We start from the raw sequence: 18277 nt of genomic DNA, 5'->3' as shown, positions 1-18277 counted from the left end.
TCAGACTACAGGCGCCCGGCCTGCACAAGGAGTCGCTAGAGCACGTTGAGCCTCCCCACTCTGGCCAAACCCTCCCCTAACCCGGACGATGCTGGGACAATTGTACGCCGCCCTATGGGACTCCCGATCACTTCCGGTTGTGATACAGCCCAGAATCGAACCTGGGTCTGTGGTCATGCCTCTAGTACCTGCGATGCAGTGCCTTAGACAGCTGCGCCACTTGGGAGGCCCAAGAACCACATTTATTCACAGCGATTCTGACAATAAAGAAATCACCCAAGATTGCACCATTCACTAATACAGGTGTGAAAAGACAGCACTTTATTTAAGACAATAATTAATGAAGAGGAAATATAAATATAAGACAATAGCACAAGCCTGCATCTCCTCTGAGGATTTACAAGCTTATACATTTAATGTGAATAACAACCCATGTTAAACATAAACACCAGCTAAATGTATTATCGTTTGAAACATTTGAACTTTAAGGTATTTATAAGTTAAATAAACCAGAATTTGTACTTGAACAGAGTTTACATACATCAAACACAGAAAGGGCAATAGTCACAGTCATAAGGGCAGTGAATATCTAAGAACATTTCATTAGAAACAGAAATAGGCAGCGCAGCTGAGCAGTGGATGTTTGCCCCTTCAATGACCATGTTGAAGACCAGTTTTCAAGATTTTGGTTTTTATTTATAGAGATGATTGACATAAAAACACACTGTAGAGGTGGGTTCTATTCTAAGGGGATAGACCCCTCCCATCTGACCTCTTGTTGACTCTCTCCTCACAATCTAAAAGCATTGGAAAGGAGCTGAGCATACTAAACCCAGCCCTATGGTGACAAGATGGGGCAATTACAATATCGACAATACCACTTATTCCTATCCAGTCCTTTTTCAGATCAACAATGTGAGTCAGTGAGGGTAGAGGGAAGGGAGTTATTGGCTCCCAACCAGCAGACAGACATGCAGTGTGCTTACTGTGGTGCTCTCAGTGCTTGATCAGAGGCAGAGAGAGAGAGCTAGCAGGGCTGTTAGCATCAGACCAACTCTGGCCTGGAATGGAGGGGCATTTGAGTGGCCTGGGAGAGAAAGGAGAAGTTTTTAAAAAATTTAATGGTTTTTATTCCTGTCTGTACCCCCCAGTTCACCAGATGTCTTTATTGCATTTCCATGATGCATGAAAATGATCATTGCACAAACAAGTACACAAACTAGAACCAAATTAAATTCAACATAATAAAAACAACTTTGTGACATTTAATTACTCAGTACGTCCCACCTAGGTCTTACTATTACAACCTACCCACTTACCAGTAACATCCACACTAATGGTATTGGACATTGAGATGTTGGTCACAGGGTTCTTGGCCACACAAGTGTAGTCCCCTGCATTCTCCAAGGAGGCAATAACAGCGATCATAGGTCCAGTCCCAAGCACTGATTGATTGTTGAATTTCCATCCGTACTCGCTGATTGGCCGGGAGTCTGCAGAGCACTTCAGTGTAACTGTGGTTACTGAACCAATCACCACTGAGACTGGGCCAGAGATATTCACACTCTTAGGGCCATCTACAGAAGAGGTTTAGAAAGGGGGGGTCATAATTGGGAAAAGTCTAAATTGGATACTTGGGACATCCAAATTTACGTCACCCATTGAAGTTGAAATGTAAAATGGCTAAGGTAAGGGTTAAGGTTAGGGCTAGGTAAAGGTTAAGGTAGGGATAGGGATTAAGGTTAGGTTTTAAGCTAGGGACATCCCAAGTATCCCGGATAGCATTAACCATCATACCAGTGGTGGGTTTCTGACTGCTTCTACATAATATAAAGGTGTATCTTTTAAAATATTACTAAAACGCTAGTACTTACAGTTCACCAGTAGCTGGTATTTAGGGCTGGTGTTTGGACCAAAGAGGTTGGTGGCGACGCACTGATAGTTTCCATCGTTAGACACCTTGACTGGACTGAAGTGCAGAGAGTTGTTAGAGATGGTGATGTCAGAGTTCAAGGTGTTGTTCAGGACCAGAGACAGGTTGTCCTTCATCCAGTAGATGGTGTCATAGTGCCCGGTGACGTCACAGGTCAGGGTTAGGTTGTCAGATGCTATTGGTAATTTGTTTCGTTTCACCGTCACCGATGTTATAGCCTCTGTGAGGAGAGAGGAAGTGTATTGCTTTATGTACAGTATCAAGATTTGTCATTTGATAAAATGGTTAGTTCCAGCAACGCAATATTTGGATATATAAAACAAATGGTTGTACGATCTGATTGATTGTAAATTACTGTTTTATGTTACTGTTTTATATATTTCCTGTTTTATATCATTATTTCCTGTTGGTATGCATAGATTGTTTTTACATCTTTAGAGATTGAAAGTAGTGTTAGGTTCAAACTCTGTGTATGAGGAGAGTTGAATGATTTAGTGGACTGCAGTGGACTGTAGGAATGTGTACTCCCAAGCCCTCTCCTGACTGAGGAGCACAGATAAATCCAGGCTGATGGAAAAGTACATCTTTGTGGAAGGAGGGGGTGACAGCTCAAGGTTTAAGTGGACACTGCACTGTATTGCATAGATGTATTTAGCTGTACTCTTCACTGAGTAAAGATTTTAAATGTTTGGGCTCTTTTGTATGATAAGTATGTCTATTGTAATTCTTACTAGATTGTAAATTAACACAACAGAGCAAAGAATCTGAGGTCTGACTTACCAATGATGGTGAGCATCTTGGAGACAGTGCTGTTTCTGACAGTGAGGTTGTTGAAGGCCACACAGGTGTACTCCCCATGACTGGCTAAGGTCAGTGGGCCAGTCTTATACACTGAGCCAGCCGCCACCTGGGAGCCATTGAAGAACCAGCTAAACTGGCTGGGAGGCTGAGAGGAGGCAGTGCAGTTGAAGGTCACGATGTATCCTGTCATTGCTATATCCGGACTCATGATAACAGGTCTCTCTGGACCATCTGGGAAACACAAGACAATGAAGATATTGAATGATATTAGCTACTAGAACTGCCATTAGGACATTTACCTTGGTTTGACCCATGCAACACCCAACCATCCCCTTGGCTTTATTACATTGGTGCCAGAAGCGAGATAAAAACCTACCCAAATTCCATTACTATGAATTCCATCTTGCCCTCATTATAGGTCAAAATTTGAATTAAATTGGCAGATATCAATTTTGGATTTTGTGCCATCATAACCACTCACAGTTGACGATCAGTCTGTATTCTGTGCTGGTCATGTTGCTGAGGGGGTTGTAGGCAGAACACTGATAGTCTCCGTTGTCAGAATGCTGGACAGAGTTGAAGGTCAGTGTATTATTGTCAATAGAGAAGTCTGTTCTGTTGTCAGCATACAGAGGCCAGCTGTTCCTCATCCACTGAATGGAGTAAATGGTTCCAGTGGTCTCACAGGTCAGAGAGAATGTCTGGTTCAGTATTGGCTGGGATCCCATGGCTTTCACCATGGTCATGATGACTGGTTCTGTGAAGAAAACGTCAGAGTATCACAAGAATGTTGACTTCAATCACTGTAAGTCGAATGGCCTATATCTACAAGTTAAACAGTTTAGATGTATCTTACGTCTTACCAACAACAGTGAGAATCTTGGAGACAGTTCTGTTTCTGCCAGTGACGTTGTTGAAGGCCACACAGGTGTACTCCCCATGACTGGCTAAGGTCAGTGGGCCAGTCTTATACACTGAGCCAGCCGCCACCTGGGAGCCATTGAAGAACCAGCTAAACTGGCTGGGAGGCTGAGAGGAGGCAGTGCAGTTGAAGGTCACGATGTATCCTGTCATTGCTATATCCGGACTCATGATAACAGGTCTCTCTGGACCATCTGGGAAACACAAGACAATGAAGATATTGAATGATATTAGCTACTAGAACTGCCATTAGGACATTTACCTTGGTTTGACCCATGCAACACCCAACCATCCCCTTGGCTTTATTACATTGGTGCCAGAAGCGAGATTAAAACCTACCCAAATTCCATTACTATGAATTCCATCTTGCCCTCATTATAGGTCAAAATTTGAATTAAATTGGCAGATATCAATTTTGGATTTTGTGCCATCATAACCACTCACAGTTGACGATCAGTCTGTATTCTGTGCTGGTCATGTTGCTGAGGGGGTTGTAGGCAGAACACTGATAGTCTCCGTTGTCAGAATGCTGGACAGAGTTGAAGGTCAGTGTATTATTGTCAATAGAGAAGTCTGTTCTGTTGTCAGCATACAGAGGCCAGCTGTTCCTCATCCACTGAATGGAGTAAATGGTTCCAGTGGTCTCACAGGTCAGAGAGAATGTCTGGTTCAGTATTGGCTGGGATCCCATGGCTTTCACCATGGTCATGATGACTGGTTCTGTGAAGAAAACGTCAGAGTATCACAAGAATGTTGACTTCAATCACTGTAAGTCGAATGGCCTATATCTACAAGTTAAACAGTTTAGATGTATCTTACGTCTTACCAACAACAGTGAGAATCTTGGAGACAGTTCTGTTTCTGCCAGTGACGTTGTTGAAGGCCACACAGGTGTACTCCCCATGACTGGCTAAGGTCAGTGGGCCAGTCTTATACACTGAGCCAGCCGCCACCTGGGAGCCATTGAAGAACCAGCTAAACTGGCTGGGAGGCTGAGAGGAGGCAGTGCAGTTGAAGGTCACGATGTATCCTGTCATTGCTATATCCGGACTCATGATAACAGGTCTCTCTGGACCATCTGGGAAACACAAGACAATGAAGATATTGAATGATATTAGCTACTAGAACTGCCATTAGGACATTTACCTTGGTTTGACCCATGCAACACCCAACCATCCCCTTGGCTTTATTACATTGGTGCCAGAAGCGAGATTAAAACCTACCCGAATTCCATTACTATGAATTCCATCTTGCCCTCATTATAGGTCAAAATTAGAATTAAATTGGCAGATATCAATTTTGGATTTTGTGCCATCATAACCACTCACAGTTGACGATCAGTCTGTATTCTGTGCTGGTCATGTTGCTGAGGGGGTTGTAGGCAGAACACTGATAGTCTCCGTTGTCAGAATGCTGGACAGAGTTGAAGGTCAGTGTATTATTGTCAATAGAGAAGTCTGTTCTGTTGTCAGCATACAGAGGCCAGCTGTTCCTCATCCACTGAATGGAGTAAATGGTTCCAGTGGTCTCACAGGTCAGAGAGAATGTCTGGTTCAGTATTGGCTGGGATCCCATGGCTTTCACCATGGTCATGGTGACTGGTTCTGTGAAGAAAACGTCAGAGTATCACAAGAATGTTGACTTCAATCACTGTAAGTTGAATGGCCTATATCTACAAGTTAAACAGTTTAGATGTATCTTACGTCTTACCAACAACAGTGAGAATCTTGGAGACAGTTCTGTTTCTGCCAGTGACGTTGTTGAAGGCCATACAGGTGTACTCCCCATGACTGGCTAAGGTCAGTGGGCCAGTCTCATATATTGAGCCAGTCACCACCAGGGAGCCATTGAAGAACCAGCTGAACTGGCTGGGAGGCTGAGAGGAGGCAGAGCAGTTGAAGGTCAGGTTGTGTCCTGTTTCTCCTAATGCTGGTCCTGTTATAACAGGCACCTCTGGTCCATCTATAATACAAATGACAATCAGCTAGACCCAACATTCCAACAGCATACCACCCTGCATACCACTGCTGGCTTGCTTCTGACGCTAAGCAGGGTTGGTACTGGTCAGTCCCTGGATGGGAGACCAGATGCTGCTGGAAGTGGTGTTGGAGGGCCAGTAGGAGGCATTCTTTCCTCTGGTCTAAAAAAATATATCCTAATGCCCCAGGGCAGTGATTGCGGACACTGGCCTGTGTAGGGTGCCATCTTTCAGATGGTACGTTAAACAGGTGTCCTGACTCTCTGAGGTCATTAAAGATCGCATGGCACTTACGTAAAAGTAGGGGTGTTAACCCCGGTGTCCTGGCTAAATTCCCAATCTGGCCCTCAAACCATCACGGTCACCTAATAATCCCCAGTTTACAATTGGCTCATTCATCCCCCTCCTCTCCCCTGTAACTATTCCTCAGGTCATTGCTGTAAATGAGGATGTGTTCTCAGTCAATCTACCTGGTAAAATAACTCAGTAGAGGTTATTGTCAAGAAATTCAAAGGTTATCAAAATATGTTAATAGTATTAGAGGTGGGATTGAAACGTTGACTTTACTACAATATTAAAAGGAAGTTCTCAAAGATTCCACATTAAGCTGTGGGGTTAAAGTTTAACTTTATAGCATTTGTGAACTACACTCTTAGAAATAAAGGTGCTATCTAAAACCATGAAAGGGTTCTTTGGCTGTTCCCATAGAAGAACCCTTTGAAGAACCCCTTTTGGTTCGAGATAGAACCGTTTTGGATTCCATGTAGAACCCTTTCCACAGAGGGTTCTACATGGAATCCAAAACGGTTCTATCTCGAACCAAAAGGGGTTCTTCAAAGGGTTCCAGGTTCTACCTGGAACCAAAAAGGGTTATCGTATGGGGACAGCCGCAGAACCCTTTAGGAACCCTTTTTTCTATGAGTGTACTCACAGTTGACGATCAGTCTGTAGTTTGAGCTGGTCATGTTGCTGAGGGGGTTGGAAGCAGAACATTGATAGTCTCCGTTGTCAGAATCCTGGACAGAGTTGAATGTCAGTGTATTGTTGTTCATAGAGAAGTCTGTTCTGTTATCAGCATACAGAGGCCAGCCGTTCTTCATCCAGTGAATGGAGTAAATGGTTCCAGTGGTCTCACACGTCAGAGTAAACATGTTGTCTGCTATTGGTTGGGCACCCATGACTTTCACCATGGCCATGGTTACAGGTTCTGTGAAGAAAACATCAGTGTCACAATAATATTGACTAAAATTACAATCACTGTATGTTGAATGGCCTATATCTACATGTACAAGTTACGTTTGGATGACTCATCAGTCTTACCAATGACAATGAGCATCTTGGAGACAGTGCTGTTTCTGCCAGTGACGTTGTTGAAGGCCATACAGGTGTACTCCCCATGACTGGCTAAGGTCAGTGGGCCAGTCTCATACACTGAGCCAGTCACCACCTGGGAGCCATTGAAGAACCAGATGAACTGGCTGGGAGGCTGAGAGGAGGCAGAGCAGTTGAAAGTCAGGTTGTGTCCTGTTTCTCCTAATGCTGGTCCTGTTATAACAGGCATCTCTGGTCCATCTATAATACAAAAGGCAAGCAGCTAGTCCCAACATCTGACTGTCACTCAATAGAGGTTATTGGCAAGAAGTTCAAAGGTCATCAAAATATGTTAATAGTGTTAGAGGTGGGATTGAAACATTTACATTGACTTTACTACAATATTTAAAAAGGAAGTTCTCAAAGATTCCACATTAAGCCTTGGGGTTAAAGTTGAACTTTATAGCGTTTGTGAACTACACTCTTAGACAAAAATGTGCAATCTAAAACCATAAATGGGTTCTTTGGCTGTTCCCATAGAAGAACCCTTTGAAGAACCCCTTTTGGTTCTAGGTAGAACCATTTTGGGTTCCATGTAGAACCCTTTCCACAGAGGGTTCTACATGGAACCCAAAAGGGTTATCGTATGGGGACAGCCGCAGAACCCTTTTGGAACCCTTTTTTCTATGAGTGTACTCACAGTTGACGATCAGTCTGTAGTTTGAGCTGGTCATGTTGCTGAGGGGGTTGGAAGCAGAACATTGATAGTCTCCGATGTCAGAATCCTGGACAGAGTTGAAGGTCAGTGTATTGTTGTTCATAGAGAAGTCTGTTCTGTTGTCAGCATACAGAGGCCAGCCGTTCCTCATCCACTGAATGGAGTAAACCGTTCCAGCGGTCTCACAGGTCAGAGAGAATCTCTCGTTCAGTATTGGCTGGGCTCCAATGACTTTCACCATGGTCATGGTCACAGGTGCTGTGGAAAGCAGATCAAATGTTTTTTCAGCACTTTATATCTCAACTTCCATCTCATTATTCTGTAGGTTCAACAGCACTTGGGCTGTGTCTAAAACCAAATGAACACAAACAAAGTAAAGCAAGTTTTAGTCCCTTGATTTTAATAAGCAGTTACTGACTCACCAATGATGGTGAGCATCTTGGAGGCAGTGCTGTTTCTGTCAGTGATGTTGTTGAAGGCCACACAGGTGTACTCCCCATGACTGGCTAAGGTCAGTGGGTCAGTCTCATACACTGAGCCAGTCTCCACCGAGGAGCCATTGAAGAACCAGCTGAACTGGCTGGGAGGCTGAGAGGAGGCAGAGCAGTTGAAGGTCACGATGTGTCCTGTCATCGCTATGTCCGAACTCATGATAACAGGTCTCTCTGGACCATCTGGGAAACACAAGACAATGAAGATATTGAATGACATTAGCTATTGGAACTGCCATTAGTGCATTTACCGTGGTTTGACCCCTGCAATACCCAACTATCCCCTTGGCTTTATTACATTGGTGCCAGAAGTGGGATCAAAACCTACCCCTATTCCATTATTATAAATTCCATCCTGCCTTCATTATAGGTCAAATTTAGAATAACTTTTGCCGATACGTTTGGTTTTGGGCAATAATAACTACTCACAGTTGACGATCAGTCTGTATTCTGTGCTGGTCATGTTGCTGAGGGGGTTGTAGGCAGAACACTGATAGTCTCCGTTGTCAGAATGCTGGACAGAGTTGAAGGTAAGTGTATTGTTGTTTATAGAGAAGTCTGTTCTGTTATCAGCATACAGAGGCCAGCTGTTCTTCATCCAGTGAATGGAGTAAATGGTTCCAGTGGTCTCACACGTCAGAGTAAACATGTTGTCTGCTATTGGTTGGGCACCCATGACTTTCACCATGGCCATGGTTACAGGTTCTGTGAAGAAAACATCAGTGTCACGATAATATTGACTAAAATCACAATCCCTGTATGTTGAATGGTCTATATCTACATGTACAAGTTACGTTTGGATGACTCCTCAGTCTTACCAATGACAATGAGCATCTTGGAGACAGTGCTGTTTCTGCCAGTGACGTTGTTGAAGGCCATACAGGTGTACTCCCCATGACTGGCTAAGGTCAGTGGGCCAGTCTCATACACTGAGCCAGTCACCACCTGGGAGCCATTGAAGAACCAGCTGAACTGGCTGGGAGGTTGAGAAGAGGCAGAGCAGTTGAAGGTCAGGTTGTGTCCTGTTTCTCCTAATGCTGGTCCTGTTATAACAGGCATCTCTGGTCCATCTATAATACAAAAGACAAGCAGCTAGTCCCAACATCTGACTGTCACTCAATAGAGGTTATTGGCAAGAAGTTCAAAGGTCATCAAAATATGTTAATAGTGTTAGAGGTGGGATTGAAACATTTACATTGACTTTACTACAATAATTAAAAATAAGTTCTCAAAGATTCCACATTAAGCCTTGGGGTTAAAGTTGAACTTTATAGCATTTGTGAACTACACTCTTAGACAAAAAGGTGCTATCTAAAACCATAAAGGGTTCTTTGGCTGTTCCCATAAAAGAACCCTTTGAAGAAACCCGTTTGGTTCTAGGTAGAACCGTTTTGGGTTCCATGTAGAACCCTTTCCACAGAGGGTTCTACATGGAACCCAAAAGGGTTATCGTATGGGGACAGCCGCAGAACCCTTTTGGAACCCTTTTTTCTATGAGTGTACTCACAGTTGACGATCAGTCTGTAGTTTGAGCTGGTCATGTTGCTGAGGGGGTTGGAAGCAGAACATTGATAGTCTCCGATGTCAGAATCCTGGACAGAGTTGAATGTCAGTGTATTGTTGTTCATAGAGAAGTCTGTTCTGTTATCAGCATACAGAGGCCAGCTGTTCTTCATCCAGTGAATGGAGTAAATGGTTCCAGTGGTCTCACACGTCAGAGTAAACATGTTGTCTGCTATTGGTTGGGCACCCATGACTTTCACCATGGCCATGGTTACAGGTTCTGTGAAGAAAACATCAGTGTCACAATAATATTGACTAAAATCACAATCACTGTATGTTGAATGGCCTATATCTACATGTACAAGTTACGTTTGGAGGACTCCTCAGTCTTACCAATGACAATGAGCATCTTGGAGACAGTGCTGTTTCTGCCAGTGACGTTGTTGAAGGCCATACAGGTGTACTCCCCATGACTGGCTAAGGTCAGTGGGCCAGTCTCATACACTGAGCCAGTCACCACCTGGGAGCCATTGAAGAACCAGCTGAACTGGCTGGGAGGTTGAGAAGAGGCAGAGCAGTTGAAGGTCAGGTTGTGTCCTGTTTCTCCTAATGCTGGTCCTGTTATAACAGGCATCTCTGGTCCATCTATAATACAAAAGACAAGCAGCTAGTCCCAACATCTGACTGTCACTCAATAGAGGTTATTGGCAAGAAGTTCAAAGGTCATCAAAATATGTTAATAGTGTTAGAGGTGGGATTGAAACATTTACATTGACTTTACTACAATAATTAAAAATAAGTTCTCAAAGATTCCACATTAAGCCTTGGGGTTAAAGTTGAACTTTATAGCATTTGTGAACTACACTCTTAGACAAAAAGGTGCTATCTAAAACCATAAAGGGTTCTTTGGCTGTTCCCATAAAAGAACCCTTTGAAGAAACCCGTTTGGTTCTAGGTAGAACCGTTTTGGGTTCCATGTAGAACCCTTTCCACAGAGGGTTCTACATGGAACCAAAAAGGGTTATCGTATGGGGACAGCCGCAGAACCCTTTTGGAACCCTTTTTTCTATGAGTGTACTCACAGTTGACGATCAGTCTGTAGTTTGAGCTGGTCATGTTGCTGAGGGGGTTGGAAGCAGAACATTGATAGTCTCCGATGTCAGAATCCTGGACAGAGTTGAATGTCAGTGTATTGTTGTTCATAGAGAAGTCTGTTCTGTTATCAGCATACAGAGGCCAGCTGTTCTTCATCCAGTGAATGGAGTAAATGGTTCCAGTGGTCTCACACGTCAGAGTAAACATGTTGTCTGCTATTGGTTGGGCACCCATGACTTTCACCATGGCCATGGTTACAGGTTCTGTGAAGAAAACATCAGTGTCACAATAATATTGACTAAAATCACAATCACTGTATGTTGAATGGCCTATATCTACATGTACAAGTTACGTTTGGAGGACTCCTCAGTCTTACCAATGACAATGAGCATCTTGGAGACAGTGCTGTTTCTGCCAGTGATGTTGTTGAAGGCCATACAGGTGTACCCCCCATGACTGGCTAAGGTCAGTGGGCCAGTCTCATACACTGAGCCAGTCACCACCTGGGAGCCATTGAAGAACCAGCTGAACTGGCTGGGAGGCTGAGAGGAGGCAGAGCAGTTGAAAGTCAGGTTGTGTCCTGTTTCTCCTAATGCTGGTCCTGTTATAACAGGCATCTCTGGTCCATCTATAATACAAAAGACAAGCAGCTAGTCCCAACATCTGACTGTCACTCAATAGAGGTTATTGGCAAGAAGTTCAAAGGTCATCAAAATATGTTAATAGTGTTAGAGGTGGGATTGAAACATTTACATTGACTTTACTACAATATTTAAAAATAAGTTCTCAAAGATTCCACATTAAGCCTTGGAATTTTGATCAATTTCCACCTGAATGACCTGCCCAGAGTAAACTGCCTGTTGCTCAGGCCCTGAAGCCAGGATACGCATATAATAGGTACCATTGGAAAGGAAACACTTTGAAGTGTTTAGAAATGTGAAACTAATGTAGGAAAATATAACACAATAGTTATGGTAGGGTAAAAGACAAAGACAAACCAACCAGATTCTCTTTATTTTTTAGAGACCATCCTTTTAGAATGGCAAGTGAAAGGTCATATTGACAATTAGCTCCCTGGATGCAATTCCTATGGCTTCCACAGGGTGTCAGCAGTGTATGTTCAAGGTTTCAGACTTGTAATTTCAAAAACGAATAAGAAATATCAGTTTTAGTACAGGGACACAGTCTTGGAAATTCGTGTTTGCGCGTGCCATGAAGACAGGATGCACCTGCTAAAATCGATTTCCTATTGAACATTCTTCTTTCCGTAAGAAATATTATAGTTTGATTACTTTTTAGGGTATCTGAGGAGTGAACATACATTTATTTTGACTTGTTGAAACAAAGTTTAGGGGTAGATTTTTGGATTATTTTCTCTGCATGTGGAACGAGTGGATTACTCAAATCGATGGCACCAACTAAACTGACTTTTTGGGATATAAAGAAGGATTTTACCTAACAAAACAACACTACATGTTATAGTTGGGACCCTTTGGATGACAAATCAGAGGAAGATTTTAAAAAATAAAGTAAATATTTAATCGCTATTTGTGAATTTCTGAAACCTGTGCTGTGGAAAAAAAAATTTTGTGGGGCGCCGTCCTCAAACAATTGCATTTCATGTTTTTGCTGTAATAGCTACTGTAAATCGGACAGTTAGATTAACAAGAATTAAAGCTTTCAACCGATGGAAGAGACGTATATGTTAACAAACCAGACGGGACGGTTTTCTTGTTTAAAAATATTGCAGATAGCCAGGGGCAAACTCAAACATCATGTACAAACCAGGCATTTGTGTTTAGTTAGTCCGCCAGATCAGTGGCAGTAGGGATAACCAGGCATGTTCTGTTGATAAGTGCATGAATTGTACCATTTCTCTGTCCTGCATAGCATTCAAAATGTAACAAGTACTTTCGGGTGTCAGAGAAAATGTAAGGAGTAAAAAGTACATAATTTTATTTAGGATTTTAGTGGAGTAAAAGTTGTCCAAAATATAAATAGTAAAGTAAAGTACAAATACCCCCAAAAACGACATAAGTACTACTTTAAAATATTTTTACTTAAGTACTTTACACCTCTGCAAGTTCCCAACCTTCTAATCTCAGGGCGGATACTCTAACTATAAGGCCACTGAATTGGTTTTATCAGACAAAGATGACCAGCTCTTGTAATACTCACAGTTCACCACAAGCGTGTATGTCATGCTGGTCTTGTTACTGACAGCATTAAAGGCCTCACAGATATATTCTCCACTGTCAGAAAACTGGATTGGGTTGATAACCATTGTCTTGTTGTCCGTAGAGCAGAATGTTCTGTTGTTTAGGGAGATGACCTGGCCGTTAATCAACCAGTGAATGTAGTCTACAGGTCCAGTCACCTCACACCGCAGAGTGAACGACTGATCCAGTATTGGTGGCTTCCCATCACGGTTCAACGAAACCGCTGATATCGGCTCTATGGTGAAAAGAAGAGGAAGAGTACTTCACTCGATCTGTGGGAAAAATACCATTATATAACTTTGTATTCCTAACCATCAATAATCAAATATTCACTACCAATGATACGACATTTCGTAACGATGAATGTTGCCTCACCCACGATCTTTATCATTGTGGTCATGGTGGCGTATCGGAGTGTGACATTGTTGTGGGCTAAGCAGGTGTAACTCCCTGTCTGGTTCTCCCTGGTGTTCTGCAGGCTCAGCTGTGGACTTTGCTCGTTGAGGAACACCCCATTAAACCTCCACTTGTAGGACACAGCGGGTTTGGACTGAGCGGAGCAGGACAGAGTGATGTCAGAGCCCGTCTTGTAGGCTGTATGTCCTATGGTCATCTCAGGAACTACCATCATGGTGAGGTTACTTGGGCCATCTATGGGAGGAACAAATAACAATGAAGTGTTGGGTAAACATTACCTAGAATATGTTTCCATCCTGCTCTATTGTGCATGCTGAGGAACTAAACACAGTGTACGAATGATCCATGCAAATAATGACCTGGATCATGTGGACACGGAGGAATGATTTGGGATGAAAATAGGCATATTACATCATTGCATAGAATGCTGGCTCTCAATGACAAGGTACATTCCATGTCTGTTGTGTATGACTCATGTGTACTGCATACTCTGATACTCACATCTAACATTGAGGCCAATGGGCTGGCTGGTGCCATTGCTGATTCCATTGATGACCTCACATCTGAACGGCCCTTCATCGTATCGTGTCACACTGACTATGGAGAGAGTGCTGTTCCCAACACCAAGCCGAACTCGGTCACTGGCTGCAACCTCTGAGCTGCCATTCATCCAGCGGTAGGAGAGGGAGGTGCCAGAGGAGACAGAGCAGGTGAAAATGGCAGTGTCGTTTAATTCCACTAGATCAGTGGCGTTGGCTCTTAGAGTCACGTTTGAAATGGGCTCTGTGGGTGAGAGATTAGATGGCAGTCAAGATAAGGTGGATGTGTCTCAAGAAAGGTTTTTGTGTGTGTTACTGAATTACAACCATATAGTTGCTATTTCTTTCACAGTGTAACACTTGTTTTGGACATCAATGTAAATATGCTATTTTGTTTACTTATCATAAAGACCAGGTTTCGTGATTGAGCCCTGTTAAGCCCTTAGTGTCTTTGAAAACGTAAAACGTAAAATGTATTGTGTACGTCTTATCTGAAATTGAAAAGAACAGTTTGCTCATACTCTGTGATCTGTATAAGGTATTAATTATGAAGGTCAACTTCACTATAGGTTCAGAAAACATAGACATTTTTAAGAGTTAGCTTTCCATGTCAGGAAAATTACTTTTATTATTATGACAGAGATTAAACATTGATAGATAATGTATTTGCATCAGTGGAGGCTGCTGAGGGGAGAACGGCTCATAATAATGGCTGGAATGGAATGGTATCAAAAACATGGTTTTCATATGTTTGATACCATTCCATTCACTTCATTACACTCAATTCCAGCCATTATTATTAGCTGTCCTTCCCTCGTCAGCCTCCACTGATGTGCAAGCATGTTTGCATGTGAACCAAGTAAGCATGTGAATGGGCAAGTAAGTGTGCAGGTGAGCATGTTTGCGAGGAAGTGACTGTGCGCCATTGAGAGGGAGTCTACCATCATAGAAAGATAAACAGACAGGAAGAGGTCAGTTCCTTACCCTGGACAGACAAGGTCACCACAGCGGTCAGGACTGGCTCCATTCCCTGCACGGTATACAAACCTGAGTCGTTGAGTTGGAGAGAGCTTATGGACAGCTCTGCGGAGGAGCGGTTGAATGAGACTCTGCCTTGATAACTTGTACTCACAATACTGCCACCAGGATAGAAAAGTACAATGGTTGTAGTTTCATATGACCAGGTCCCTATGTTGATGGGGCTTTCGGGAACTAGGTTCAGTGTGACATTACTGCCCACAGCCAAGGGGTTCATCGAGGGAACCACCACCTGGCCAGAGACATCTAGAAGAGGATGGATTGATGAGTTTAGTTCATATTTTGAGATATTATTAATCTGTACAAAAGTATTTAAAGTCCTTTAAATATTTTAATTGAAATGAATCAAATCTTCAGACTATGTCACTTTAACAGAAATATAAGCTTTTGTTTTCAAATTAGTGTCTTCAAGTTGAACGCACAATTTACAACATGACCTAGTATCTATGTCCAATGTCAGATAAATAGAAACCTCCATCTTTCTGACTTGATACTGTTTGACTGAAGTGCATCAACCAAACAGAGACATTTGAACAACCTGTTACTTATCTAACAAAGCGTGTGTGACTTATTGCACAAATAAGCATCAATATATTTCCAGAACGAGCTTACTGTCCAACGTACCTGTATTGAAGTTGAGCAGCACTAGGATGAGAACCAACACCAGAGGATGGTCCATAGTTCTGCCACTTATCAAACACCACGGGTCAGATATGAACGGGACACTTTCCTATGAACCAAATGACTGTCCAGACTTCTTGATAAATCCAAACATGTCGATACTGCACAGTCACAGTCTCCTCTCAATCAGCAAATATTTATTCAGGGTCATGTAATGGTGCTGGAGTCAGGTGGTGCAAATGTACCTACCCACCATACCTGTTGCCAGAACACACACACACACACACCTACCCAACTACCCACGCCCTGGTATGCCCACATACATTTTTCCCACTGTGTTTTTTGTTGACACACAGGGGTGTTTTCATGGTTTACTGTAAATCTGATCAATTCTGTCTTTCCTATACAGGTCCTGGGAGAAGGCTGGATGGTACATGGCCAATGAGGCCGGGGATAGGTCCTCTGATGCTGTCGAAACTCATGATCCATCCACAGCGGCTAAGGCAATGTGCGCTCATAAGACACTGTTCCCATTGAACCTGTCAAGAAAACACTTACAGTGCCGTGAAAAGTATTTGCCCCCTTTCTGATTATCTAAATTTTTGCATAGTTTTGATAGTGAATGTTATCAGATCTTCAACCGAAACCCAATTTTAGAAAAAGGGAACCCGAGTTTACAAATAACAAAATAAATGTATACTTATTTTATTTATTTAATTTAAAAAGATATGCAGCACCCAATTCCCCTGTGTGAAAAAGTAATTGCTCCTTTACACTCAATAACTGGTTGTGCCACCTTTAGCTGCAATGACTGCAACCAAATGCTTCCTGTAGTTGTTGATCAGTCTCTCACCTCGTTTTGGAGGAATTTTGGCCCACTCTTCCATCCAGAACTGCTTCAACTCAGAGACCTTTTGGAGTTTTCAAGCATGAACTGCTCGTTTCAAGTCCTGCCACAGCATCTCAATTGGGATTAGGTCTGGACTTTGACTAGGCCATTCCAAAACATCAAATTATGTTCTGCAACATTGTCTTGCTACATGACCCAGCTGCGCTTCAGCTTCAGCTCACAGCCAGATGCCCTGATATTCTCCTGTAGAATTCCCTGATACAGAGCAGAATTCATGGTTCCCTCTGTTAAGGCAAGTCGTCCAGGTCCTGAGGCACCAAAGCATCTCCAAACCATCACACTACCGCTATCATGCTTGACCATTGGTATGAGGATCTTACTGTGGAATGCAGTGTTTGGTTTTCGCCAGGCATAATGGGACCCATCTCGTCCAAAAAGGTATACATAGAACATTCTTCCAAAATCTTGATGATCATTCAGATGTATCCAAATGATTGTTGGCAAACTTGAATCAACGTTTTGGATGCCATGGGTCCCATTATGCCTGGTGAACCATCAAGACTCTTCCTGGGCAATCGGGGAAGAAGGGCCTTGGTCATTGAGGTGACCAAGAACCCGATGGTCACTCTGTCAGAGCTCCAGAGTTCCTCTGTGTAGATTGGTAGAACCTTTGCAAAAGGCACCTAAAATGTCTCAGACCATAAGATACAAGATTCTCTGGTCTGATGAAACCAAGACTGAACTCTTTGGCCTGAATGCCAAGCGTCACGTCTGGAGGAAACCTGGCACCATCCTTACTGTGAAGCATGGTGGAGGTAACATCATGCTGTGGGGATGTTTTTCAGCGGCAAGGACTGGGAGACTAGTCAGGAAAGGGAAAGGGAAAGATGAACGGCGCAAAGTACAGAGAGATCCTTGATGAAAACCTGCTCCAGATTGCTCAGGGCCTCCGACTGGGGCAACAGTTTAACTTCCAACAAGACAATGTGTCATGTCCTGACCTTAGTTCCTTTTTTTTATGTCTCTATTTTAGGTTGGTCGGGGTGAGTTGGGGTGGGCATTCTATGTTTTGTTCTATGTTTGTATTTCTATGTGTTTGGCCTGGTATGGTTCCCAATCAGAGGCAGCTGTCAATCGTTGTCTCTGGTTGAGAATCGTACTTAGGCAGCCTGGTTTTGCCCTTGAGTTGGGGGTAGTTGTTTTCTGTCTCTGTATCTGTACCAGACAGGACTGTTTTGTTTGTTCTGTTTTGTTCTTTTTGTTCTAGTGTTCAGTGTAAATAAAAGATCATGAACATGTACCACGCTGCACCTTGATCCTCTCCTTCTTCCACCAACGACAACCGTTACACAACAGGAGTGGCTTCGGGACAAGTCTCTGAATGTTCTTGAGTGGCCCAGCCAGAGCCCAGACTTGAACCCGATCAAACATCTCTGGAGAGACCTGAAAATAGCTGTGCAGCGACGCTCCCCATCCAACTTGACAGAACTTCATAGGATCCGCAGAGAAGAGCGGGAGAAACTCCCCAAGTACAGGTGTGCCAAGCTTGTAGCGTCATACCCAAGAAGAATCGAGGCTGAAATCACTGCAAACAGTGTTTCAACAAAGTATTGAGTAAAGGGTCTGAATACTTACTGTATGTAAATGTCTTTGTCATTATGGGGTATTGTGTGTAGATTGAGGGGAAAACATTTTTTTAAATACATTTTTGAATAGGGCTGTAACGTAACAAAATGTGTAAAAGGTCAAGGGGTCTGAATACTTTCTCAATGCACTGTACATGTACAATTAAATACTGTACATGTACAAATATTCCCATATAGGTACAATTTCCATATACAT

At 42.9% G+C, this 18277-nt stretch overlaps 1 protein-coding gene across 4 annotated transcripts; it reads right to left on the bottom strand.

Annotated features, from left to right (window-relative positions):
- Positions 1-290: 290 nt before the first annotated feature.
- LOC109900688 (hemicentin-1) lies at positions 291-15766 on the bottom strand. Of its 4 annotated transcripts, XM_031786516.1 has the most exons (25): positions 15589-15765; positions 14911-15210; positions 13889-14170; positions 13346-13621; positions 12930-13205; positions 11128-11379; positions 10739-11014; positions 10050-10301; positions 9661-9936; positions 8972-9223; positions 8583-8858; positions 8085-8336; positions 7645-7920; positions 6954-7205; positions 6565-6840; positions 5366-5617; positions 4984-5259; positions 4482-4733; positions 4100-4375; positions 3598-3849; positions 3216-3491; positions 2714-2965; positions 1875-2153; positions 1320-1577; positions 291-1087 (listed from the first exon to the last, which is right to left on the bottom strand). In XM_031786516.1, the coding sequence occupies exons 1-25, from the start codon at positions 15641-15643 to the stop codon at positions 1008-1010; spliced, it is 6282 nt and encodes a 2093-aa protein (XP_031642376.1). In that variant the 5' UTR covers positions 15644-15765; the 3' UTR covers positions 291-1007. The 4 variants fall into 4 exon arrangements, with proteins under 4 accessions (XP_031642376.1, XP_031642389.1, XP_031642379.1 ...); XM_031786529.1 differs by lacking the exons at positions 4984-5259; positions 5366-5617 and having other exon boundaries at positions 15589-15766; XM_031786519.1 differs by lacking the exons at positions 8085-8336; positions 8583-8858.
- Positions 15767-18277: the final 2511 nt, after the last annotated feature.

Source organism: Oncorhynchus kisutch, linkage group LG2 (assembly GCF_002021735.2).
Source record: "Oncorhynchus kisutch isolate 150728-3 linkage group LG2, Okis_V2, whole genome shotgun sequence".
Lineage (NCBI taxonomy): Eukaryota > Metazoa > Chordata > Actinopteri > Salmoniformes > Salmonidae > Oncorhynchus > Oncorhynchus kisutch.
The sequence above is the reverse complement of the archived record's forward strand: the minus strand, read 5'-3'. Positions and strand labels throughout refer to the sequence as shown.